At 39.5% G+C, this 27,783-nt stretch overlaps 1 protein-coding gene across 1 annotated transcript; it reads right to left on the reverse strand.

The window, feature by feature from the left end:
• Nucleotides 1–27,357, reverse strand: mtnr1bb (melatonin receptor 1Bb). Its single transcript, XM_054625845.1, has 4 exons — nt 27,150–27,357; nt 1,397–1,515; nt 943–1,287; nt 1–423 (listed from the first exon to the last, which is right to left on the reverse strand). The coding sequence occupies exons 1-4, from the start codon at nt 27,355–27,357 to the stop codon at nt 1–3; spliced, it is 1,095 nt and encodes a 364-aa protein (XP_054481820.1).
• Between the last annotated feature and the right edge of the window lie 426 nt (nt 27,358–27,783).

Genomic DNA, 27,783 nt, shown 5'->3' on the forward strand with positions numbered 1-27,783 from the left:
TCATTCTTTGTTGGTTCGATCTCTGACCGAGTCGTTGTTGTTGTGCGGTGGAGGCGGCGATTGCTTGCTCCTCATGCTCCTTCCCTCTGTGGCACCTCGCGAAGTCTCTGTCACAAAAAGCCGAGTCACCCAGACGGAGGTGACGATGCGTTTGTACTCGTTCCTGAAATTCCTATTGAGTAAGCCATAGATGATGGCATTCAGACAGCTATTGAAGTAGGCCATGAAGTAGCTGACCACAAAAAGCCACTCGGGGATAAGTGGAGCCACTCCAGACGGATCTATGGCCACCGCCAAGCCGATCAGGTTAAGTGGAGCCCAGCAGATGGCAAACAGCACAAAGACCACAAACATTGTGATGAAGTTCCGCAAGTCACTCGGCTTGAGGCGAGGGCTCTCCTCTGCCTTCACTTTACGTCGCACCTGGATGAAAACACATAAGATAACAATGATCCAAAGTTATTGATGCCTCGGCTGCTGTTCCTTTCTGCCTCTCCATCTTACACACATCGAAACAAACAGACAGAAACCCACAGAGATATGCACACGCACAGGGATCTCATCCATCTGTCTGCCTGTCAGACACAATTTACAAGCCAAACACAATTTACAAGCCAAAATCACAGGCTCTGACTTCTTGAGTCTTCTTTTAACCCCCTGTACTTGTAATTAAAGATCAAATGCTTAACTAAAATGTCCAATGATGGGATGGTGTATTTTGTCAGTATATCCTCGCATTTAGAAAATTAAACTAACTCATCCAGTATGGGGTTAATGATTAAACTTTTATTTTCTACATTACCCTGGAAGAATGATGGATTTTATAATTGTTTGTCCCAAGGGGTGCCTGCGTTGTTTACAGAAGATTGCATGTTTACAGGTTAATACCTTCCCTGTGCTTGTAAAGACGCAAATAACCATGTGGAGAAGCAGGAGACTGACCTGAATCACAAGTACCCAGATGCGTAGATAACAGAAGGTAACCACTGCAATTGGAACCAAGAAGTGAACCACTACCACCGCCACTGTGTAGGAACTGCTGACATTCTGGGCGAAGGTGCAGGAGTAGACCCGCGGGTCGTAGCGCAGGGATCCGACGAAGAAATTAGGGATAATGGCCACCACTGTCAGCACCCAAATTAAGGCAACAAACATCAGAGTGTTGCGAAAGCTGTACAGCCGACTGTAGGAGAATGAGTGACAGATATAGCAGTATCTGTTCACTGCAATCCCAGTGATGTTGAAAATGGAACCGATGACACTCAGCCCCATGACGAAACCGCTGACCTGAACAGAAAGAACAGAAAGTGAATTGTTTGTGTCAGTGTGTTGGGATAAGTTTACTGGTGTGGTATTGGTAGTTAACTGACACATGCGGTAGCTGATGCGGTCTTACCATGCATTGTGTGTTTCCCAGTGCCCATCCGTCATGGAAGAGAGCATAGAGAACCAAGGGGTAGGGGTAGAAGGCTACCACAAGGTCAGCAAAGGCCAAACTCACCACAAATACATTACCTGGAGAGGAAGACACAGAGAGGCAATATCTAAGTAACTTGCTCTCTGATTGTGGAATGTGTCACATACTTTATTATGCAGGCGACACTGGATTCACCCTCTAATGCAGCTCTTATGGTTAGGTCCCTCATGTTCTCATCTCAGATCACAATCTAAATGAGTATATTCAATCCCGCCAGCTCATTCCGACAGGAGGCATTAGGCGAAACACTTTTAATTCCTTTACATTTAAAGTGCTCATGTGTTTTGCATATAAAACTGTATTAATATATTACCATTTACAAGGGTGAAATGATATTACAATGTCAAGGTTCTCCTCCAGTATTCATCTTGTTTTTACATCACAGTTGACTGCAGGCAACTGAAATTGCTGCACATTTTTCATTCAAGTATTCTTCCTGTGATAATAACCTAATGTTGTGGTACCCTATCTCAGCGTGTCCAGCTTGGCAAGATTGTTTGCAGAGGGCCGAGAATATATACCAAAGCTTTCAAGCCAAAGCCACAGCCAGTGGCCTCACCCCAGACAAGGTTTTATCAGGAATGGCAGAGTCACTCTGTTTTGAGTAGAGGGACAAGCTTGTGGACACGGCACTTGAGCTTCGGTGACACTGGGGCATGCAGGTCCTTTCTAATCCATCTGATCCCAAGCCTAATCCAAACAGTGGTCCCTGTTCTCTGGTTTCCCAGTTGGTATGTCACATAAAGGAAGCATTGCTTTAGTCAGGCGGACCATTATAGTTGCATTTGCTTAATTGCAATCAGCTGCTTCATTTATGCTTCATTATTGACCATTTAGCTCAACAGCTCACCTCTTGTTTTTTACCTCAGGTACAAGAGGGACACAAACCTTGGTGGTGGGCTAGTACACAACGATACTACGAAGCAATTAACACTATATGTAAAGATATTGGACACATTGAAATTGAGACCAGATAAGGGCTCCAGATAAAAAAATGAAGGGGTTGGACAAATCATTTGAATTCATTCTGTTCGGGACATGTGTCAACCAAATTTCATGCCAATCCATCCAATAGTTGTGTTGGCTCTAGCAGAGAAGTCAGAGGTCCATCAAAGTCAGAGGGATCTTTCATTTGGGGACCATGAAAAATTGTACCAAATTTCATGGGAATACATCCCCTCTTTGTTGAGCTATTCAAGTCTGGACCAAAGTGGTGGAGACACCAACAGCCTGACAGAGCTGCAATGCCATCCTAAAAACTTCCACACAGAAAAACAACAAAAAAACACATTTCTGCTTCAGACACTAAAAATAATAGACTGTAAATACAGCTAACTGCACTTTTCTCTTAAAATGTGGATTAAGAGTAAAGATTTGCATGAAATATCAGCAAATTTGAAGTTTTAGTTTTATTACAATGACCACAGGACACAAACAAAGATTGATATAAACTGATTGATGAATAATAAATTGTGTGTATTCTAACATTGGATGACTTGAAAAATATTTCCTGATATCAAGAGGGCTATTTCCCCATACACACAGGCCTTCTTGTGTGTAGGAACAATACCAATTTTAGAAAGAATATGAATAATATATGCATTTCTGATAATTATGGTAATTCTCTTGAATACCTATGTTGAATACACTTCCTGTAAGTCGCTTTGGATAAAAGCGTCTGCTAAATGACTGTAATGTAATATAATGTAATGTAATTTAGATTTTCAATTCACATGTTGAACTCATCTCTATCATTACAAAGAGTGCAGCATATTTAGAACTGTGACTATTCAGCTGTGTGTACTCAAGCTTTAATATATTCAGACAATTATCACACAGCTGTCAGAGCCATGTTTTCTTTTTGAAAGGCAATCACCAACCGGCCTAAACTGTGAAATGTCTGACCTAGGTGACCTGCTGTTCCTCTGCACTGCCATGGGGTCACACTACATGAGAAGTACCAAGCATTCGGTAAACTCTGGTGCACAGTTGTTATGAGCTCCTTCGTCAAGCATAATTGTGTGCTAAATCAAAATTCATTTGTTTTGTTGCTGTTTGCTTGATTGTTTGTGTTGAAGCATTGGTTGAACAGAGACATACCCTGGAAGAGCAGTTATGATATTCATGAGTTTGAAAGTAGTTCATTTGGTTTGAGAGAGTAAGAGTGAGTAGGAAAGCAGGTAATATGATGTTAAATTTCATGACTGAATATTATGAGATGGAATGGTGTAACAGATTAAAGCTGGTGTAAAACTTAAATAGGCAACAACAAGAAGGTAAAGGAGTGAATTGTTTTTTCTACTCACACATACACACAACTAATTGACATGTATCAGCTGGAAAAACAATTAAGATGGTTGTAATTATCAACAAAAATTAAAAGGGAAATCCTTTCTGCAATAGCTGTGAATGACTTCACTGACCAAGCAATGCTGTAAATGCATCAGGACTGGTTAAAAAGCCATTGCCACTTGCTCTGGCATTGACCCAGAAAATGAGTGTGTGTCTTTGTGTGTGTTTGAATGTGTGTGTGTGTGTGTGTGTGTGTGCGTGTGTGTTTATGCGAGAGAGAGCAGTGAATGGCCGCTTCATTTTCCCTGCTTTCAGCCTGATAGAGAGCAGCGTGGTTTTGGCGAAGCAGTAAACAAGTGTTTCACATGTGGGGAGAGCAAATAGATGAAGACCTGTGAGGATTTTTAACCATCAGTTCACTGTGACACGGATTATGATGGTGATCACATTTCATAATTTTTCACAGTTAAGAGTCTAAGCTTAAATGTGACAATCTTGTTTCAGGGTTTAGAACAATGTACACCAGCCCTACCCAGCAACCCCTGGGAATGAGGTGTAATTTGGACAAGCAACAGCTCAGAGAATTTGAATTTTTTGAATATTCAGATGAAAGCACAGACACACACTGTGAAGCGTTGAATTTAATCTGCAGTAGCAACCTATTTTGCTGCACCAATCAAAGATGAAATGAACAAACATGCATAGTAAACAGTATGTTTTGCACTGCTGCTTGTTTTTCCTCCGCTTTTTATGCCAAATAGGTGGATCGGATTATTGAAGTTGGTACAGCTCTTTACAAGGTTATTCACATGTACATAATTCTGGAAATCTGGAAATGTTGACTGAAACTTAATCTCTTTTGTCAAAGGCATGCTTGAATGATTACTGTAATAAACAATATTAGAACCATTATTTTGTGCATTTTCCCTCCATGTCTATGAGACATTTCCCAAGGGAAGAGATTGCAAAGATTTTCTTCTCATTTGCTTTTTTCTTTCCTGTGGGAGGACATACTAGGCAGATTCGCCTTGTTAGCATTTAAATTTGTTTTCAGTGAAGGAGTGAGGCCAAAAAGAAAAAAAAATGGCAAGGGGATGGTGACAGGAATAGGGACAGAATCCACAACGGAGTGATGTGGAGGGGAAAGTGGTCAGGCATTATAAAAGCTGCACTTTCAAGTGGAAAGGCTGACTTAAAAGTGGGGAGCCAATCTCATTTAAGGGGGGGTTCAATAATACAATCCTCACATGACATGATCTAGACAATTAACAGCCTTGTTACTTCATAATGAGGTTACATCTGGTCATTTCCTCAATCTGTTAAATAAAGAACACGAAAAAGAAAAAAGGGAGGCAATGTCTAACTCAATCTGCAGAGATGAATGAACAAAGCTGTCAACAGGAAATAGAAAATTAGGAAGATGGCGAAAAAGAAAAACGGTGATAAAAAGGTCGGTAGAGGATGGGATTGTTAGCAGCAATGGCGGAAGATGAGAAGGGAGAATAAGTTGATGACATAAGACAAGATAGAAATGGAATACATTTTCCCCTAGTTTTGTAGGCAAGCCAATAAATGATGTTGTCATCACCTCTATACATCAGAGCCATTTCTGCAGCTTCCTCACTCCACTGCCCTGCCGACTGCGTGGTCATACATCGCTTACCCTGCTGGGGAAAGAAAGGCAAACCTTTCTACCATTTTCAACCAATGTGTGTTCTTTATTTTATCTATTCAATTAGCTGCTCCTCAAATTTCTCAACCAAGGAGTGCTAGTTTTGAACGATACGACCCAATAACCCTCCATCCTTGCTCCTTAATGATCCTGCTTTTCTCTTTTACGCCGTGTTTCCGTAGGTTGAATGTGTTTCTCACAGAGGAAAAGACACAAACCACACACTGGTATTGCAAAGTGGATGACCAGGCCATGTTGCCAGTCTGAAATTGATTGTGAACATGTCTAACTACTAAGTGAGGAAATTGATTAAAAAAGTTGTAGTCTTGAACAGAGGTCAGATGTACTCATGCTGTAACTGAAAAGTATGTTGCCTCAGGCAAATACTGTACAGTGAGTTAACTTTACACTCTCTTAAGCTTTCTGCTGGAGCATGGACACATAACCTGCAGTACATCCACATTGTTTGATTTTAGATTTTGTCAGAAAAAAAGCCACAGCCACAGATAACTATTACGGAAGTGTAAATTCAATAGCCAGACATCATGTAACATCACTGATCATGCCGGCAACGCTACCATCTTGATCAGTGACTTGATTTGTAGGTTACTGAATTTTAAGGGTCCCAATATTTGCCATCCACTTAACCAAATATAAAAGTCTGAGAAGTGGGAAAAAATGTCTGATTAAAATAAATCAACAAAAATACCATAAATAAATGGCTAAACAATTCCTATTTCCACTTTATCCCTGGTTCACCAAATACGCTATTCGAACATGGTTGTCATGGCTTGACATCATCATTTATATAACCCACCAGTAAATTCTGTCTGAAGTGCTAAGGGGAAAAGTCATGCTGGTTGAGTTAATTGGTATAAACATCCCTGAGGTTACATTTTAATTAAAGATGTGAAGCAATTCATCCAGTGACGGATGTGACGAAGACTTTCGATTTGACTGCCTTAATTTACCTGGAAGTTAGTGCTTGACTATAACTTGTTAAAATACGTGAAACAGCGCATTTCTGGAAAAAGAAAAAAAACAACCCATAATCTATGAGATTCTATTACTTTTATGTTTTCTTTGCAAACTTGTGGACAGTATTGAGCCTTTAGCTACGGTTAGCAGAAGGCTTTTTTTTTATTAGCAACTTTTTAATCGCCATCTCTAAAACACGTTGCTGATATTGACACGTTTTATCGGGTTTCTTTTTTTTAAGATTAATTTTGATTAGTCCTTCGCTTTGCAGTTGCTAGGCAGCTGTTGCCAGGGCTGGAATAACAAGCAACTTTTTCTGAAGGATTTTGAGCCACTGAATCAGAATTTCACCATCTGAAGGGACATGCTTCAGCATTTTTAGAGCAGCCAACAGGTCTTTTTCAAATTGACTTAGATTGGCCAAAGTCTCCCTTCACCGGCTAGATTTTCTAAAGCCTGCAACAGAGCCAAGAGGGCGCAGGAGTCTAGTTTCCTGTCAGACCACTAGAATGGCAAAATGTCAAAAAGTTAGTATGGTAATTTGCCCAATGACACCACCCAGATATCTGCCAACAACAGTTTAATTGCTGAAGATTCTCTTCGAGACAGTAAATTTAAACAACAAAGCCCAACAGGCTAAAATGTGTCCTGCATTTTAAAACACTTAATTAAAATTTTAATTAAATGTTGAGGGATTTCATTAACCTTCCGTGTTTTATTCTAACTGCCTTGCTTTTGTTGTGATTCTCATCTACAATAAGTATTTATCCAATACCATCCCTCAAGTTGTCTCATAGTCAGGGTTATCTTATAATATAGCGTTTTCTCATATGCCACCTCCATGCTTACGTTTTTGTTTTGTTCATTACTATTGGTAGGAGACAGGATATAATGCATAGTCCCTGTCAGACCAACCGGAGCACCTGCTTATGTGACTGACATACCCAGCTATATCTGCCTTTGCCTCTGTTTAAAATAAGGGGCTGCTTAGGTGGGGCCCGTGTGGTTTCAGGTATTGTTAAAACAATTAAATATGAGCCAGGAAATGCAGTTTGAGCAGATCTATTGACTTCCTTTGGTTAAAACTATGGAGAAACCAGCAAGAGAAAACTTTTAAAAGGTATCCAACCAACAAAAACTCCAGCCCCTCTGCTCAGGCCTTCCTCAGAAGCAACTCCCCCAAAAAACATGAAAGAACACTGCCTGACTACTGCTGGAGGAAGAGTCCACGAGAGAGCGTGGGGAGAAGAGCACTATATTGTCATTGCTAACCGTAATCTTGTAACTCCTGTCTCATGTCTCGTGGGCTTATAACAGGCTCACAGCCACAGTTAGATTATTTTTTTTATTCTTTTGTCAGAGCATTGATTTATTGATTTTCTGTTGGGATGTAAACAGAATTTCAACAAATACAACATAAACTGTGTCTAAAATAAATGCATACCCTAACCTAAAGTTAGTATTTAACAGGAGCTCCAAAGTCATAAGAACTCATGTGTAGGAGGTGCTGAACATTTTAGTAAATACTCAGCCGTTGGTTGGCTGCTGCTTCGCAACCAGCTTTTGCAAAGCAGCTCTTTCTTAGCTGCCTTCCTCCGGTTTCTCTCTCTGCCTCCGTCGCCTCTAAGGGGACTGTGACAGATTGTTTACGGTGTAAACAATGTGCATCACCCAATATGACGCTTCATTTATGAATCACATTAACTTGCCAATGATTACCAGTGTTATGCAACCAGCTACAAGATATCTAATGCAACATGATGTAATAAACAAATTCCACAGTAGGAGCATTAATAATTCTCAATAACTCCCTAGGTCTTAGTTGTTTTTGGGAAGTTGCTGCTTTAATTTTTTATACATTTATATGCAATGTGTATTCCGCTAATAAGCCATTTGATAGTGTTTCAACCCATTACTATTAAGCTTGCAAGGATTTATGGCAAATACAACCGACTGAACACAACCCCCAGGCTGTACTGAGAGGCAATTCAACTACTGTCATGTATTATATAGTTTTAAGCAAACGTGCAAACAGACCATAACCATAATGATAAGGAATACCTTAAATCATGGTCAGTCAGGCACAAAGAAAGAGAGCGTAGAGAGAGAATAGGTGCAGAGACTCTCCTCAACTGAAGCACTGAATGAAAGGAATTGCCACAGTAAAGTTATGCATTATCACTCATTAAAAAGAACAACAGCAGGAGCAGTGGCAACTACAGTATTGTTAAGTTTATTATGCTAACTTTGTTTAACTTGGTGTGACATTATGGTAAAGATACACTTGTTTTAATTCAGCCCAAGTGAATCTCGTATATTTTACAAAACAATTGTTTACATTTTTTTTTTTAAACATATCTTAATATACAACTAAATGATCTGTTTGGTCCTCTACACACAGCCAATTAGCATATTAAACTACAATCATTACTTGTACTGAGTAGATGGGACAAAGAGTCACATGTCTGCCCTTTATGCTGTCTGAATGGACATACTGAAACTAGCTTATCAAAGACATTCATCTTCTAGTTTGTGTGTGCATCAGTGTGCTGCTTGTGTTAATAATTATCTTACTGATCCCACATTCATCTGAATACAAGTTTATGCTAAACATGCTGTCCCAGTGTGTACGGAGTTGTGCATCTGTTTGCATTTGTGCAGCGGAGCTAAATTACCTATGCATATGCAAATTAGGCCACAAAATATTATCGCTCATACATTACATTTTTTAACATGTTATCTTTTATGCGTTGGATGGGAAAAAGAGACTCTTTTTGCATAAACAGTCATTTGTTTTAGACACAGTCCTCTGAGATATCTCTCCGAATATGTCTGCACTAAAATGATTATAACCCTGCAGGACCTCCATGACAATGGAAATGGTGGATGACCAAAGAACAATAAAAAAGTAAATCATATTGACAACAACACCTGGTTATGTATTGCATACAATACATAACCAGGTGTTTCCAAAATTCTGGACAGAATTATATATTACCCTGGGTGTTGGCTTTTTACTCTATAACAGAATGATCTGAAAGAAGGCCACTGTTCATGATGCTGAATTGGTTTCGGGCATATGAGCCATTGAACTTGGCCCTTTTAAAAAAAAATGTTTATGTAACATTAGAAGTAGACATAGATCATTTCATACATATATGCAGAGTCAGCCCTCACATTCTGAATGTCCAACCAACTCTGTCAGTTGGCAAAATTCTTACTATTTAAAATGGTACTGTAATAATTGGTTTATATATCCATATATATTTACACCAAGAAATCACTAATGTATGTAATATATATACAGTATACAATATTTGTAAGTGGAAATGGAAAAATAAATTCAATGTTCCTCAATGTTCTCCATAGTGCATGTAATGTCTTTTGTTGGGCATTGTGAATGTGCTGTGAGCCTGAGTCCATATGAAAAAATGGGTACTGCCAAATGGTTTCTCATGGTTTGTCAAAGACAACACAAATTGTGAGAAACTGGCTTGATAAGAGAGCTCCAGCATGTTATGTAACGGCACTGGAGACTAAGATGTGACAATAAATGGCAAAATATACTCAAACTCGAATGGAAATATATTTTGATAAATATATATTTTAATCTATTGAATATTTATATATAAAGGGAGAAGTAATTGTCACTCACACTTCACCTTGGTGCAAACTGTTTTCATTATAACACCATTTTACTGAAGTCTGACGTATGAAAAATATTGACAAAAAAAAATATTGTTCTGCTGGGTATTGGAGTATCGAGGACATGGTTAAAATTCGTGTGAACCATGAAAAAAATGTTTTCACTAATGAGGTGGTAGCAGAAATTGCAGAGGAGAATATCCCAAAATGTATGAAAGTAAAACAGATCTGCATGGTGATGAAGAGAATTTGAGAACATTTTGTTGCTGTTTTTTTCTGGTAATTTGGGTGAACAAACCCTCTAAAACTATTGTAATAGTATATGTTGACATTCAACCTTATCGGATGTAGCCCCTGATTTGTAATTGGAATGGCGTGTTTTTGAACTGAATGTGGACACCTTTATAGAGAGGGAGAGAAAGAGAGTGAGGGAGAGAAAGAAAGTTCCCCGAATCTCAGGGTAATCAGAAAAACATCCAATCCTGGAGTTAAAAGGCTGCAGGGAAGTTAAACTGTGGTATTGATCAGAGCAATCACCAAAGAAACATCAGAAGTTTCAAGGACTTAGCGTTTCAAAGGTTAAATTCATCCAACACACAGGCCAGACAGGAAGCTTAGGTTTATCTCCAGCTCTCTCTAACATGTCCGCACTGCTCGTTCCTTAGTGATGGAGGACTGCACTGCAATTATGTCGAAGAGCCCCAGATTAAAGCAGGTCTCTGGGGCTCAGAGGGCAGCTAAAATGAGCAGGTGGTGACACAATGACTGCATTGTATTTAAATTAAGGCATTCCCATCTCCATATGGCTAGTCTGTCAAAACATCGATAAACAATCAAAACAAATAGATACCCTTGTACCTACATGGTTATGGTTAGGGGAGATCTAGGAGTGGATAAGGTTGGGGAAACATTGCAAAATTGAACTGTGGAGATGAACAGGAATCTCTCATGTCATTGTCAAGCGTTTTGTTGATTCACGCCGAAGCCCTCACAACGTCAGGCATCCACCATTTCAACTTATAGAGGGCTTTAATGACATAATAGGTCATTGTGGGTGCTGAAACAAAAAGTATGGCGAATGCATTTGCCGTGAGGCTGTTGGGAGCTTTTCCTCAACAAATAATAACAAATTACCTTAATAATTGGCAATTGTGTGTCAAAAGAAGAGAAAGAAGTCTTAAAGGTATGTAAGAGTCGACAGCCATGCTAGTGGCACCGTAAAGATGTACGTAACAACAGCATTCTGACATGCAGATGATCAGGTAAAATGCTTACCATGTTCATCATCTTAGCCTAGCATGTTAGGATGCTAACAACTGGTAATTGTGTTCCAAAGGTCAGCATTGGGCCTTTAAATAACCCTTTAGCACTCCCTTGTGGACAAATAAAAAAGCCTGTTTCAGTAGGTTTCGTTTTTGCATCGTCATGCAGCGTTAAGTACTAATTGAGTCCTGGCCGATCAGAGACAGACACCAATAACTGCCGCATGCAGTTTTCCAGCTTCAAGTCTGTAGCAGTCGTGTTAATTTCCCACATCAAAGGGATTTACCGCCTTCATTCATCTAACTCCATCCTGGATTATTTTTATTTTGAGACTTTTGTGGATTTAGGGATCCTGTGCAGGAATGAGACTGTAAGGCTTAACAAATAATTCTGTTGAGAGGTTTTAATAATACTGTTGGAAGGTTAAAGTTATGAAGTCGGTGTACAATTCTTGTTTATCTGATTTAATGTCTGTGTAGCTCAGCTGAACTAAAGCTTAAATACCGTAAAAGCAGTCATTTTGCTTTTGTAATCGAGCACGCTAAACTCTCTGTTTTTACCTACTATGTCGCCGTTGTACATCTTATACATCAGTTAAATTCATGTATATGTTCACTGTAGCTATATTGTAGGTCATTCATGTGGAATAGTGGCAAATAGCATGATTTCTGTCAAAATGAAGACACGCTATACCTACTGTTTATTTCGTGCAGTAACCACATGTCAGTTCATAGATATCAATCTGAACTCAGTATAAGATAAGAGTAGCTTGCATTATATGTGTGTGGTAGTTAATAAAGCATAATTTGAGGATATTTTCTTATTCTCCAGTTCTTACCAGACTATTTGCGGTGAATTCAAATTACGCCAAGCAACTACTTCTAGGGATTCTCTATTAAACAGGAGGTTTTAAGCTTGGGCTCACGTAACCAGCACCTTCTCTATCACATTTAATGGTCCAATTTAATGAACTTCGCCGAAATAGTCGTCCACCGCATTATCTTGAAGAATATGAAGTAGTTAGTAATTTGTGGAACGGCAGACACGACTACCAGCACACTCATCATTCATATGAGAAATGGCACTTTATGAGTCCACAGCTCGCCAGGCCCGAGACAGTTCATCCCTCTATGGATCTGAACAGTTGGTTGACTCTCCATGAGATGAAGGAAGAAAACCGTCAGTTGAAGAGAGAAAGCAACTACAGCTAGGGATTCTGTTTTAAACAGGTGGTTTTAACACCTTCTCTACCACAGATAGGCGTGAAACACACACATGGCTATTGTGCCATTAAAACATGCTCTGAACACAACAGTTACTGCTCAAAGGTTGACACATCTTTAAGGCAGGTTTCAAAACTCCTCCTCTCACAAGTTGGCACTTTATCTCAGGGCTGGTGTCAGCAACATTGTCTAACGAGTAATTACAGGCTAGGGTGAAAACCACAGCAGTATAGTACTTTGCTGAAGCTTCAGTTGGCAACGGCGGGCAACTGCTGCGCAAATACTGCCAGTTCAGCTCTGCCTATTGGTTCTCAGCAGCTCAGTCCTCATCACTTTGGCTGAAGGTGTGATGGTGTTGCTGCTGGCCAGGCAGGCCGCTCACCAGCCAGGCTAGAAGCTGTCCAACTGTGGGCTGCAGCCCCATCAGCTGCATCCTTTTTCCTCCTCTCTGTAATACTTTTTTTTAGCAGAGGAATATGGCTCACAAAAAGCCTCTTTGAATCAGGCAACATCAAATTTGAAGTACTCTTCAGTAAAAGGGGGGAAGACAGAACCCAGTCCGCTGTTCTGCTGCCATTCATTGATGACAGAATACTTTATTCAATTGGAAAATTTGACAAGTGGTTACTCAAAAAGGTACACTGGTAAGCTGTATGGATGGGACCTGCACATTTGACTGCACACACCACATGGTTTTGTATAGTCATGAAAAAGGCCAGTGACATAAAAACTAAAGGAAAGATCATAAAAACCCTATAGATAATTTGTTCTTCTAAAACTAACAAACCAGTGAACAAGTCAGTTAAGCTCAGTTTATGTTTTTTCACTCTAAAAACTACTATTTAACAATGTCAAATTGCAATATGTAAAAAGTGCAGAGAAATAATAACTATATTTGAATCCCAGAGAGAAAGAAAATGAACATTAAATATGTTCTACTGTTTCCTCCTAATAGGTAAATGCAAAAGCGAAACAGTTACAAAAGATGTTTTGGAGAACTTGTTAGCAGACTTTTCACATTTGCATTCATTCATACCTGCTTTAAATCACAACAAAAGGAACCCAAAGACACTGTATATTTCTAAAAGGTACAACTAAGACAAGATTGCTAGAGTCTCAGAATACATTTACCAAATTCCTTTTCTTCATCTTAATGCTCTGTGTGGACCCCTTGTTCCTGTGGCACCATAAACAACCACTCAGTTCAGTCGTCCCTCAGGCTGGCTGTTACTGACTTTATTACATCATCATCATTTGACGTATACATGTAAACAACGTATAAAAGATAAAAGGTTCATGCTTTTCTTTAAAACATCCTGAATCCCAATGAGAGAATAAAGGCTCTGATGAATGCTTGACGGCCTGAAATGTGTAATGTTTTCCACCAAGTGTAAATTAAAGTATGATCACTGATGAATCAATCTATTAATAATTTATTTTCCTTGCTGCTCCAACTTCTTCAATCATCAAAATTTCAATAGGCACTGTGAAGGACCAGGGTATGCTCAAAGCTTGGAGATCCGGTAAAGGTGGAAAAAATAGGGATTTAATTCACCCAAAGTATTTACAGGAATTAAAATGTATCACAAAATCAAACAAAAGTGACAAACTAAAAATACTACATAGACCAGTTAATTGCAGGGGAGAGAGGACATTCCTCTTCTGTGGTGCAGATGTAGTGACTCCTGAGAACACCCCTCTGGCTGTAGTAGAATGGCACAGTCCAATTGAACAGGCTAATCTACTTAGGCAGATGCGATGCAGGAGCTCAGTCTTCTGCCAGAAGGATGGTTGGCTACAGGACACTGACAGGAAAGTTGTTAACACTTCATTAACCTTAACTCAATTTTATTTTATTTTGTGCACTCATTTTAGAAAAAAGAAGCGCGCCAAAACAGGTGTCTTTGTCTTGTATCATAATGTTAAACGAAAGAACTGGGGAACATCACCTTCACTATGCCTGGTTGATGGTACGGCTAGTAGTTGCAGCTGCCACAGGCACCATGAGTGGTTAAGGTCATGTTTTCCAGTCCATTGTCAGTGTCTCTCAATGTTTATTTTTAAAGCGATGCACCTGTTTTCTTGCCTGACCTCGGGTGTGAGTTCACGTGAACCAACACGGCACAAAAATAATACTCAGGTCTGTCGATACGTATTAGTGCCAGATCAGATCAGGGGTGATTACACTTCCTGTCTCCCCTACATGCAGAGGTGACACATATAGTATACGTGTGCCTGGCAGCAGCTGACTTCTTGTTGATGTAATTTAAGTGTTTTCAACCTGAACAGCAGCCTTGTGCTTTGCGGCTCACTTTCAGTGTCGAGAGGAGGATATTTATTGGAAGAATCACTAGATTTCTTAAACTGAGGTAGGCTGGTTGACAACAAGTTTTTAACTATGAACTTACAACCTATAACATTTTGAATGGGCCACTTCCCATTGGATTGATGAGAGAAGTTAGCTTATAGACTTGTTACAAAGTACTAAGAGGGGCAAACTAATTGACTATTTCTATATGTTTTTTTTGTTGTTATGGCAATCTCCTTTCTCAGAGGAAACAGCCTGTCTAGCAGTATGCAACAAGCTCTCTCTAATGGATGAAAAGGCCTCCTCCAACATCAACTGCTGGTTAAGAGCCTTTTTAGTACGGGAAAGCAATGTCGACAATGTTCACAAGATGACAAAATAATCCCCTTGTGAGCATTCTCGGATACTCTGTGAGGCTACTGGTGCTGCAGACTGACATGTAACTACAGGGATTTTCATTAAGTTTAGCAGGCTGTTAGTTTCCTCTAGAGTTCAACAAGGACAAGAAAAATGCTGCCAGTCTGCTAAATAAGCCATGCAAGTTATTGATCAGATTTCAAGAAGCTACAAGGAAAACAGAGTAATTGCTGCCAACTATTTAGCTTTTGCAAGGCTTTTAATCCACCTCAAACTGCCTCTCAAACCAGATAAAATAGAACTGATAATCTTGTACAGTTACTTGCATATGAGAAGCTATTGTTGTGCATCACAAATGATGCAAACAATGAAGTTGTCATCTGGTGGTAAGCTTTTGTTTGCGGTGGAGATAAACTGAGGTCTCTACAATTCACATTCAAAAAGCACTCTGTGGACGCTTTGCTTCAGGCAAGCCTAAACCCCCTGCACCCCCACAACATTAAGAATGCACACCAGCCCTCATCGGTTTTCCCCTCTACTCCTTCGCATTAAAATTGCCATCCTGCTCAGTCTGGCGGCACATGCTGGATGTGAGATTTAATAGCACAGAAAACTCTCTGTCTAAAAACTCAGAGGGTAATTGCAATAATTCAATGTCCAGTACAATCTGAGCTAGAAGCTATTGCAAAGCCTACATATTCCTATGATGTGGAACAGAGGTTACCCTTCTGCAGAGTAGATTCTTAGGGATATGTTGCACTATATCTGTGATATGGTAAATGTACTAATTGGACTCACAATGTGTGATGTGATGTTTTGGCTTACTGGCTTTTCTACTGAGTGCAGCAGGCAGACATTAAGTCTGGTTAGTCCTGGTAGATTGACCTTTGAAGTATACACTGAACTGTAAAGCAAAGCAAAGCAGATGATTAAATCAGAAAGCTGTTTTAGCTCATATGACAGTGAACATCGGGAAAGTCCAGATTAAAGCTGCGCTGCACAAAGAGAGTAATATTACTCCTGAAATTATTGAATTATTGATCATCAACCACCAAAAGCCATCTTTAAGACACAATCTCGTTCATTAAGTAAATGTTTAGCTTGGCTTTTCATATCATAACTCACAGAATTACATTCAGTCGACTCACTGCAACCTTTAAAGGGTTTTAATTTCTCTGGGCAATCTGTGTTTGATCGGAAAACTTGGCATTTTGGATGCACATTATTTGAGTGCTCAAACTGTCCATCCCGGCTGCCAAGTTTGGGAATTGATAAACAGATACCAAAGGACATGTAGCCCCCAGGAGAGAGAAGTGACTTTGTTTGGTTGTTTATGTCTGTGTTTTCTCAGAAATATCATTTCTGCTCATTTAAAGGTAAGATACTATTTAACAATTTACATTTCCCTTTGTCGCAAAATACTATCTGAGTGGATATATTAGTCGGCTAGGTCGTTAAGTTATTCAACCAGCTAACGTGATCATGATATTAACTTGGGTATAATGACAAACTGTGTTTATTTAATAACAATAAATGATGCACCGATACACACCAGGGTGTATAATAGAGGTGCAAGGCAGGGATTGTCAACTAGCTAAATGCAACCTAAGTTTAGTGTGGAGCACACTTTACAGACAGCGGCCATTCATAATAAGGCTTCTCTGAAAGTAATATATATTGTCTTTAACTTTAGCCTGTACAGTATTTTGAGTCGAGAGAGCAGTTAGCCTTTCCAAATACATCTCATAGTAAAACTTGTTTTAATGGACAATTATAATTGTATTTATTCACTGGGAATACACACCTGAATAAATGTAAAACAAAGTTTAACAAAAATAAAAAAAACGTTAAATAGGTGTAAGTGAGGGAGATTAATTTATGTAGGAAACATGTCCATTTTGACTCTGGAGCCTTCAGCATCTTCAACTTGAGTTTTAAAGACTATATAAGAGTAGAAGTCAATAATATTTGATTAAGTATTCAATTCAGGCTTATTTCAAATCAATAAGAAACAGATGGTCCCTTTATAGCCATGATGTGTTAGTATTTAATCCATGGTTATTTGGCAAGAAACTGCTTTTATGCCCATCTATAATAAGATGTTTCTAAACTGCTGTGCTGTATTTAACATGACTTCAAGGTTTACTAAATAGAAAACTAATTGAATGCAAACTAAACACTTTCCATCTTTTAATTTAATAGGTGTCATAAATACCACTGGAATGACGCAACATTTAAAATCTTTTAAATGGGACGTTACGCGTCAAAGTGTAGCTCTCAGTCTTGTGCTAACACAGCTGGAAATGTAGGCATTTAGTTGAGCTTTTGCTATGATTTGTTTGGTTTAGTGATAAATTAGTCGTGCTGTGAGCGTTTACAGATTATCACCCCTGGCAAATTTCTAGCCAAAAAAACGACCAGTCCCATAACAGCTAAACTGCATTCTGAACAAAAATCTCTGCAAAAATGATAATATTTCTGCATCAATCAAATTCAAAAATAACTTCCAAGATAAATGATGATACTTTTCAGATTTTGGCTTCCAAGCCTTTATATACATTGGAAGGCTTTATCTACATATCTGCAGCCAACAGTAGATTAGGAAGGAGCTTCCATCCTGCTTTGCTTTCTCTCGCTGGGTCTGGCTGAAACAAACATTCTGTTTGCCTGTCTTGTTTGCAGAGCGGTTTGCACGACTACAGTTCTGCACATTCCTGTGACAGCGCCCTCCCTCCTATATCCTATTCTCATTTTCTCATCCTAGATTGCCCTTAATTTCTCATGTCTTCTCTATTTCACCCCCCTCCTCTCATTCTCTCTCTTTCTCCTTCCTCCTCTTGCAGTAAATCCCTTGCTTCTTCCACCTCTTCACCCACTGTTGCCTGAAGGTTTTGAGAAACTGTTACATAATGCACTTCAAATTATCACAACACAATTGATGGGGATCTGGGGATGTACAGCTGGCATTGGGAGATTTGATAAAGAATAAAGGACTGAAATTACTGATCAGCTGCTTTGCAGATTAAATGGGTCCATCTATCGTGTTCATGTTTATTGAGATTAAAGAAAATTGTTCTGTCAGTAGCTGTGTGTGTGTGCATATGTGCAAACTTGTACTATTGAGTCATTCCCCATCTCAGCAGTAAAGTACTGATAACAACTGGGTGATGGTGATGACACATGACAGTAGTTCTTATATTGTCTCAACTGTGCCTCTTCCCTTTATAAAACAGCATCACTCTCCTACTTTTAGAGGAGAGATTTCAGTCCCTTTTCTTCTCATATCTAAATCTTGGGCTGTCTTTCTCTATTTTACAGCCTGTGTCCTTGACATTTTTCTGTCTTCAAGTTCTATCCAAACCTTCCCTTTGCATCTCTCTCTCTCTCTCTCTCTTTCTCTAGCCTTCCCCCTCTCCATCTAGCTGGCTGCGGCTCCTACTGCTTCCTTTATCCAGCTGTCCGTGTTCAAGGGAATTACAGAAGTCCTGCTTCACCCAAAGATACAGGACAGTATCTGGGCACAGCTCAGGCAGAAGTAGACTCCCAGAGCACTTAAAGCTGCTGAAAACATCCCCAGCAGTCATGCCCAACCTTCACTTCTGCCTAAATAGTCACTGAGTAAGACAAAAACCAGTAAAACAAGTTGATTGCACTAGACTGAGTGGCTAATATTTGTCACAATAGGATGTATAATGGGAATGTCAAATGCAATTTCCATGCTTGATTCCAAATGATTCAATCATGGATTAATTCAAATCAAACCAGCAACAGAGCCCCTGTGTCTAATCTCTTCCCCTTTTCTTCTTGAGCTACAGCTTAATTCTCCTCTATTTCCATTTCGCCGGCTCTGTGATCTCTCCGTCTGTCTGCCTCCTTTCCTCCATCTCCTCTGTTACGCACATAAAAAGGTTTCAAGAGGGTCGTTGGGTGGATGGTATGAGCCTGCCTCCAGCTGTCTATTTTGGAGAAATGTTTTTAACTGTGCAAGAGAAATTGAGAAAGCTCTTCAGCATTAGAGAAAAGCTCATCGATCCGACATCTTCTTTAGCTGTCTGATCTTCTCTTTTTGATTTAAATGAAAGTGCTTCTGTGGCAGAAAAAAACCTTGGTTGGAAGCATCAATTATCGTAGAAACCAGAAAGAGTATAGGATCTTCTAGTAGAAATGAAGGGTATGACTATGTTTTAAAAATGATGAACTGAATATAAAATTACATGCCAAAATCTTGCAGGAATAACAAGATACTTGTGTTGCAAGTAGGTATACCACAACAACATGTCTCACAGCTTGTTTTATCTGTTGTGAATTCCACTCCAGCATATTTGATGTGTCTTTGATGGTTTTCTGATTTGCTTCTTATCATCCTTTAATGTAGCATGACTCACAATATGGATAATTGCCCAAGGAGGAAGAAACAATACAATGGCTTGATATATCTCAGCTAGGCTCAGTTCTAGCGGACATTTATCAAACATGTCAATGTGTAAACATAATTACTTTTTTTTTCTCCTCATTCAAAGAGGAGAGCTGTCCGTCTTAATTCTCTTTAAAGCATTGTATGTCTCGGTTGTTAGTAGCCCATGGCTTAAATTGGCAGTCGAGGTACATCTCCTAACAAGTGTCAGTATGGACAGGGCAGCGGGATGGTGTAAGTGTTCAGACTCCAGAGAGATCCCTGACAATAGTCTGCAAGCAGCAGTATGTCCTGTCAAAATGTCTCTGAGCAAGACACAGAAATCCTCCATATTTAGTTTATTGGACAGTCCCTAAGTCTACATTTCTTCTTTACATTTTAGTAATTCCGTTAACAAATGAATACAACAAGGGGGGATATTCATGGGGATAAACAATGAGTTTATCCCCATGAATACCAACACAAAGTATCTCTCTGTATCACTTTTCTCACACACATCTGCATACTTCTGAGAATAACTTATAGACTTTTAGGGTCAGCTGTCACAAACCAAACAATCGTCAGAAGTGCCTCGGTTTTCAAGAGGTGCTCCAGCTCAGCTAGGCTCTAGTGATTAGGCTACATTACATTTCTACACAACTGTGCAACAGTTCTTGGACAAAATACCGCAAGTCAACATTTTCAACCCCTCCGTTCATTGGCACTGTACTCGGCTAGATGCAGACTTTGAATTGGAACAGTATTTGGGCTGTGACTGATGATTTTTTAACAGGTTCAAACGAACACAAGCACAGCAAGTAAAGTGGATTGCGATAGCCCTTATAGATGTGAGTGTTTCAGCACCATGGATAGAGGCAGACTGAGAGTGACTGATTGTGAAATGCTGCACTGGGTAGTAGAGTATTTTTTTTGTCTCAAGCCTCGGTCTAAACTAAGGAATATTCAAAGGATTGTTTTTGTAGAGGCAGAGAACTTTAGATAAATCAAATGAGAAGGAGGTGGAGAGATATAATGTAAATAAAGTCTCTGTGAAGAGTCTCTCTCTAATGTGTGATCCTGTCTAACTATCTTTGAAGGTTTGCAACACCTGCGCTCCTTCAAAGACCATCCTCAGTGGACAGAAACCTCTGCCCCACACAACTGTTCAAGACACCTTTCACATGCTCACACACACACATTCATATAATGCATCACAATCAGATGTGTAGACTTCCTGTACTGCATATTCATGAATAGCTTTATGTGCTTTTGCATGTAGACTGTATGTTGAAGTCTTTGTGTATCAGTCAAAGCTTTTCTTTTTCAAAGATACATTTCAGAGGACAAATGGCTCTAATGAATGCACGTGTGTGTGTGTAATTGTGTTTCCGCGGCTCAAGCGTGCTGATATACAATAGCACATGATGAGGGATAATTTAATTTAAGTTGAACATTGAGGTCTTTTAAAAGATAGAAAAAGGGGAAAAAAAGAGAGCTGGCAGAAAGGTAATGTGCAATATTTATGTAGCTGTGTTACATGACCAACATGCACCAGCGTTTTGATCTGTGTGATTAAAATAGCTTGTTGCCAATTCAGTGGCGGAATAATATCAGCCTGTACTATAATATGTAATACTGTATGCGTATATCCCTTTTACAGTTGTTTTGTAATTGTACACTCTAAAAGTAAATGCTTAGACAAAAGCATCAAAACCTCAACGTTTGGTCATGCAATTTGCAACACATTAGGTACACACATTCAATAATAAAAGTACACAATTATTGGGAAAACATCTCTTTTCAAAATATAACTGGAATTGGCAAATTCTTTCTACTGTTATTATTTTAGTTTAAGTGAGTTGACATTAATATATAGTATTTATTACTCTGCTTTTTGTTGTTGTTGTTTTTCCAAAGCCTTTCTATTTGTCCATTGAAATGTATATGTATTATACTGGAACAATATTTCACAGAGTGATGAATCATGAATAAAAAATAAGTGTATACAAAGTACTAAAGACAGCAGTGTATTGTATAGTATGTCAGTGTGTTGTTGCTGTTTTGAAAAAAAATATTCAAATGGTGTATTTGTGTGTCAGTTTGTTTAAAAAAAACGAAAAAGGATTGTGAGGTTTTGATTGTAGAGTTTAATTTGGACATAGAAGTGAGAAGAATTTTTGAAATTCAAATACCAGACAATATCATTCAGGGTTTTAGATTGAGCACAGAAGAGTGTAACTGGTTCAAACAGAATTTGCTTGTATGAACCATGTGTGTACCAAATGGTTAAGAAAAATGGGTTTTAATAAACTATTTATAGTTTTGAATGAACTGTTTCAATTTGCAAAAGATCTGGGAATGACGCAGAGTTAGTCATCCATCACCAACCTAGCATCGACGAAATATTGTGCTTCAGCAGTCGATTAGTTAACTTTGTTCACTCTGCCACAGACTCCACTTATGCAAAACCATGACAACTCTAGTGGGCAATCATATGCTACCCTCTGCTCCTGCAATGACTGTTTATATGCTGTTGTTAAGTCAGGTGTTTTCCCATTAAAACCATTGAGTAGGTTGTTTCTATCTACAGTAGCCGTGCTTCGAGTTCATGACTGTGAATTCAGCGTGGTTTCTCAACTGCTGAGTGGGCTGTTTGAGTTGAGAGAGATCAGCTTAAAGGCAGAAATGCACCATATGAGTGGCAAAACCCCACTACATATATATATTTTTAATAGCACTTTTGGACAGTAAGCTATAGGTTACCTAGATATAGATGAATAAAAAAAGATTACCCACAACATCTAAGAATAACCTGAAAAGAAATTTTCAATTAATCTGTAGACTGAAGATATGTGGAGACAAGTGTCTCCATGCAGAAAATTGTTTTTGAAATTGTCGATGAAATGGAAAGGTTCACTAATTTGCCCTTTAGTGGGGTCATGGTCCTAAATGAACAAAAATCAACATAATCATCCTTTCCTTGAACATCCAAGCCACTATCACGTTCTCTTAAAAGCACAAGTGGGCCTTGAATCAGGCTCTGGGACAGATAAGCATGTTTTGCTAAAGGGAAAACGTGATAACAGTGCAGAACATGATCTTATCCAGTATTATTATTTTTATGGAATACCGTAGTGTGAGCTGTGAGAGATTTGTGTGGGTCAAAAACTCCCACAGATGTTGTATAAATCTGACTGAGGCCATGGCCGTATGCCCTCACTAGAGTATGTTTGTGTTTTAAGTGAACTCCCAAGACTACATGTCTCAAAATGTAAAAAGGTTATATCAACACAATACAGAAGTAAAAAATAAAAACAAAGTAAAGGTGTTAGACAAACTGTCATGCTTGCCACCAACTCACTTTTTAATAAGACATAATCGCTGTCTTATTCACTCAAGAAGTGGGTTTTGTCTGATAACATTAAAGCAGGAGTGTTGGCCCCGGGGATGTTACAGGTGTTGTGCAGCTGACACTATTTGACTAAATAGCATTGTCATGGCTGTAAAGCAGGTTTAAGTCTGAATAGCTTCTGGAGACATTTCTTGCGCAGTGACATTTCAATGTATATATGAAGATACAGTCAGGTCCATAGATATTTGGACATTGACACAATTTTCATCATTTTGGCTTTTTTAGATGTTTTTTGGCAAACTCTAATCTGGTCTTCCTGTTTTTGAGGCTCACCAATGGTTTACATCTTGTGGTGAACCCTCTGTATTTACTCTGGTGAAGGCTTCTCTTGATTGTTGACTTTGACACAGATACACCTACCTCCTGGAGAGTGTTCTTGGCCAACTGTTGTGAAGGGGTTTTTCTTCACCTGGTAAAGAATTCTTCGGTCATCAACCACAGTTGTTTTCCTTGGTCTTCCGGGTCTTTTGGTGTTGCTGAGCTCACCAGTGCTTTCTTTCTTTTTAAGAATGTACCAAACAATGGATTTGGCCACACCTAATGTTTTTGCTATCTCTCTGATGGGTTTGTTTTGATTCTTCAGCCTAATGATGGCTTGCTTCACTGATAGCGACAGCTTTTTGGACTTCATATTGAGAATTGCCAGCAACAGATTCAAAATGCAAATCCCACACTTGAAATGAACTCTAGACCTTTTATCTGCTCCTTGTTAATTAAATAATGAGGGAATAACACACACCTGGCCATGGAAAGTCTGCACTCAAAGCACATCTTGATTGTTTCATTTCAAATCCATTGTGGTTGTGTACAGAGCCAAAAATGATGAAAATTGTGTCAATGTCCAAATATTTATGGACCTGACTGTATCAGTGAGGATTTTTCTTGCAGTAATGTGAACGCTGCCGTGTTCTTGTTAACTTCAACTGGGAACTAAAGAAGGCACCCACCTTTAAACAGTGGAAAGGGCATATTTTAACTGACAACAAAAAGTCTTAAAGTGGCCCTATTATGCTTTTACACTTTTTCCCTCTTCGTTAGTGTGTTATATATATTTTTGTACATGTAAAAGGTCCGTAGAGTGTAAAACCTAAAGTCCAAGCCTAAAAGGATTTACCCTCCCCCTCAGAATCACTGCTCCTGAGCTGCCTGAAACGGCTTGATTTAATTCTCTCCTTCACTTCCGTAATTTTATGAGGTCATAATGTCCCGGAAGTGACGTAAAACTCCTTAACTAACTCCCGGCTAGTTTGGCCCTCCTTCAAACAACAAAAGAGAGAGACGGAGCTGAAGCTCTAGAGGAAGAGTTTTTTTAAATGTGAAACGTTGACCAATCACAACAGAGCGGGCTAGCTGACCAATCAGAGCAGACTTTGCTCTCTGGAGGGAGGAGCAAACGCTACAACGGAGCATTTCAGAGAGAAGGTGAGAGGAGGTGCTGCAGGACAGCCAGGATGAGAAAAAGAAAAAATCAGAGCAGACTTTGCTCTCTGGAGGGAGGAGCAACGGAGCATTTCAGAGAGAAGGTGAGAGGAGGTGCTGCAGGACAGCCAGGATGAGAAAAACAAGGCGGATTATGAGCATTAACGCATGTAAACATGTTGTAACTGTAACTTGAGATAAAAAATATGCACCTGAAAAAGAGCATAATAGGGCCTGTTTAAGTCATTGCTTAAAACTATGGTACGTTGAATGATGGTGAATATAGTATCTTGGGGTGAAGCGAATGGTGCGTCAACATTTTGAACTCAATATTAATTGCATATGGTGGTGGAGAAAATTTATAAAAATACATGGCTTTCCTTTGTAAGTCTGTCACTTAATGTGAAGTTTAATTAGATAATGATTTAAATGATTTTGCATGTTAGGATTTTGCTGTAAGCCTGCAAATTTCCCCGCTGCGGGACTAATAAAGGATTATCTTATCTTATCTTATCTTATCTTATCTTACACAACTTAAATCACACCTGACAAATTGCTCCTGATTTACAAATGATCATGAGTTCCACTTCTTAAGAGCTTCAATAAAAAAATAGCCTTGGTGATTGGCGATTCAGAGCTATTAATAAGCTGAACCTTACCTACCTAAAAAAAATCCATGCTGAAGGTGGGAGTCTTTCTCTGAAGACAGGGTTGCCTTTAGATACTCCTGTGACTGTGTCTATCTGACTGAGGAGAAAATATGCTCGAATAAAAAGACAATACAAAAAACAGGTGGGGCACGCGTGAAGGGGGAAATGTGATGGGGAACTAGTGCTTTGATGTCCGAATCTTTTTCACCACGGTGGTATTCATTCAGACAGGTAGTATGGAGGTTCAAAGGATGAACGGATATTTGACAGGGACAAAAAGAAAAACAAGCTATGTTTCCAATACGAACAAGACAATGTGCTCGGCTGACCGTATTAAACAAAAAAACAAGTCAAGACTAAAATATGACACAGCCTATTCTGCTCTTCGGCTCATAGTGAATGCACTACCAGATGACGAGAGATGTCTGAAAATTCTGTAGCTTTCCTTCGTTCATTGGTACTTGCTGGCATTCCCGCTTTTCCAATTCATTTTAGCTGAATGTCACAATTCCCCTGAGTTAATTGGAGGGATATTCGGATCACCTGTGGCACAGGGTGTAAGGGCAGGCTCCTAATTAGTAACTGAGAGCAGCATGGGCCATTTTCCCTCTTGGCCAATCAGGGTGTGACGACACCCTTTCTTCAGGGGTTAAGAGAGGTGGGAAATTGCACACCCAGGACATTCTGATCCTTCTCTGACTTAATGCAGCCCTCATTTTAGCAGATTTAGACAGAAACTCTGGTCTTTTGATCCCTATGAGACTTCTTTGCTGTCTCAACTTTTCTGGTTGAGGGTGATTTGGAAACTTCTAAAAACCTAGCAGCAATGAATATTAAAGAACACCTTGCCACTAGGTAACCTGCACTGGGGCTCAGTGATAAGTTTATGCTTGATTTACAATAGCCTGAAGGCTGTATTTTGTTATTTTGTTTTTTGGCTTCAATTTCATTGAAAGCCTTGTTATACACAATTCCTTATCAAAGAGGCATTTAAAATAATTGAAGAGGCTATTTTGACACTTTCTGCCTCCAAAGAAGGGATTGACAGAAAAAGTTTCAAAACCACTGCATTAGGGTGCGATACTTATTTCAGGAATAAAAAATAAAAATGATTGTGGATGATTCAGTTCTTGAAAGGGGTTCATTATAATCAGAAAAGAGTCGAATTGCAACCTCAAGGGTTCGTTCTACCTGGAATGAGGGTTCAGTGAAGGTGTACTTCCATTTTTTATGCTTTAGTATTATGCTTCCATGTAGCTGCTCGAGGCCTCCAGGGTAGTTTCACTCTTTCAAATCAGAAACGGTTCAACACTGGTGTAGTCAGCTTTTCAAAAGGACTCACACGGGCTTATTAACCTGCTCTTACACAGTTTGCATGAGTCAGACTACCTTTGAACTCTAGTGGTAAAAAGCAGAAAAGTGAGGTTAGAGTGATACACCAAGCTGTTAGTTGTCATCCTGTCTTTGATGCACTATAATTGGAAATGCACAGTTAAATCCCCAGTAATCATTGCTGTGCCTATTAGCAACCATGTTTCCTCTACAGATGCCCTTGAGCATGACATAATTGGCGCTCTGGATAATGTTATTAACTGGAAGCTATAGCCTTTGCATTTAGGTGAAATTATTCTGACAGAAGCAAGTGGACACCCTAATCAAAAAGGAGGCATTTTGTTAAAAAAAATATGGATTCATGTGCTGTGAGTTCAGTTAAATGTTAACATTTTTTGTTAAACTACATAAAATGCACCAATAGTTGTATCACCGGGTTGACTTATGACTGATATTTTTGCATTTTTGGTCTGTGGGTCAAAACATGCAGCTTGGGGAAAGAAGACGGGGGGATAATACTTTACCCAGAAATCACTCGGGTCTACAGAATTTCACACACATACATAGCCTACATTATTATGCAAATGAATACTACCACAGTATAAAGTTCTACACATGATGAAAGTGCGCAAGGAATTTCCCCCCCCAAAATTGCGTTAGTAGTGATCACTTATCACCAATAACCTTTGTGATGATATAAAACCATTGCAAAAGACGAACTATCTTACCAGAGTTCCTCAATTTTCGGTTCCTGAACACCGAGATGATCACCAGCAGGTTCCCCAGCACGTCCACCACCGTGGTGAAGATCAAAACGCTGGCCAGGATAGCTATGACCCAGGCGGGGCGGGCGCTCCCCTCCGTGGCCAGTGTGCGCTCCAGCTGCCCCAGCCGTGGCTCCGTCCGGTTCTTTATGATCGTGAATGTGTCCGGCATCACTGGCCCACAGCCCAACGCTGCCTTCAAGTCCCAGCTGCTCTTTTATGTCCCGCAGGTACTGCCGGTACCGGTGTGTCCTAAACCAAACATGGAGCGCACCTGAACGCCTTCCCCGAGTTCCACAAGAGCGCACGCCGAGTCTGCTGCTCAGAGGCGGTGTGAGGTACACTGTGTGGTACTCCCGGGTGACCTATATAAAGTTACATTGGCTTTTCGCTTTCTGCATCCTCGCATCCTAAAGTCATCCATCCATGTGCCACCAAAAGCTGAATGGACGCGCGGCGGTGCCACACCTCCTCACTGTTGAGACAATGTAAATGATTTGTTGTTTGAATAATATTTAATAAAATAAGGTGCAGTCCACCCATATTTCAAGTCTTCATCCTCTTCAAGTGCCACTGGCTTTGCTGCTTGGCATCTCTG

Source organism: Anoplopoma fimbria, chromosome 24 (genome assembly GCF_027596085.1).
Source record: "Anoplopoma fimbria isolate UVic2021 breed Golden Eagle Sablefish chromosome 24, Afim_UVic_2022, whole genome shotgun sequence".
NCBI classification, from domain to species: Eukaryota; Metazoa; Chordata; class Actinopteri; order Perciformes; family Anoplopomatidae; genus Anoplopoma; species Anoplopoma fimbria.

Coding starts and splice junctions, on each gene's coding strand:
- mtnr1bb (XM_054625845.1), bottom strand. CDS start 27,357: ATGCCGGACACATTCACGATCATAAAGAACCGGACGGAGCCACGGCTG. Junction 1,516..27,149: donor CCGAAAATTGAGGAACTCTG/GTAAGATAGTTC, acceptor CTTCCTCTCCAG/GTAATGTATTTGTGGTGAGT. Junction 1,288..1,396: donor TGGGAAACACACAATGCATG/GTAAGACCGCAT, acceptor CTTTCTGTTCAG/GTCAGCGGTTTCGTCATGGG.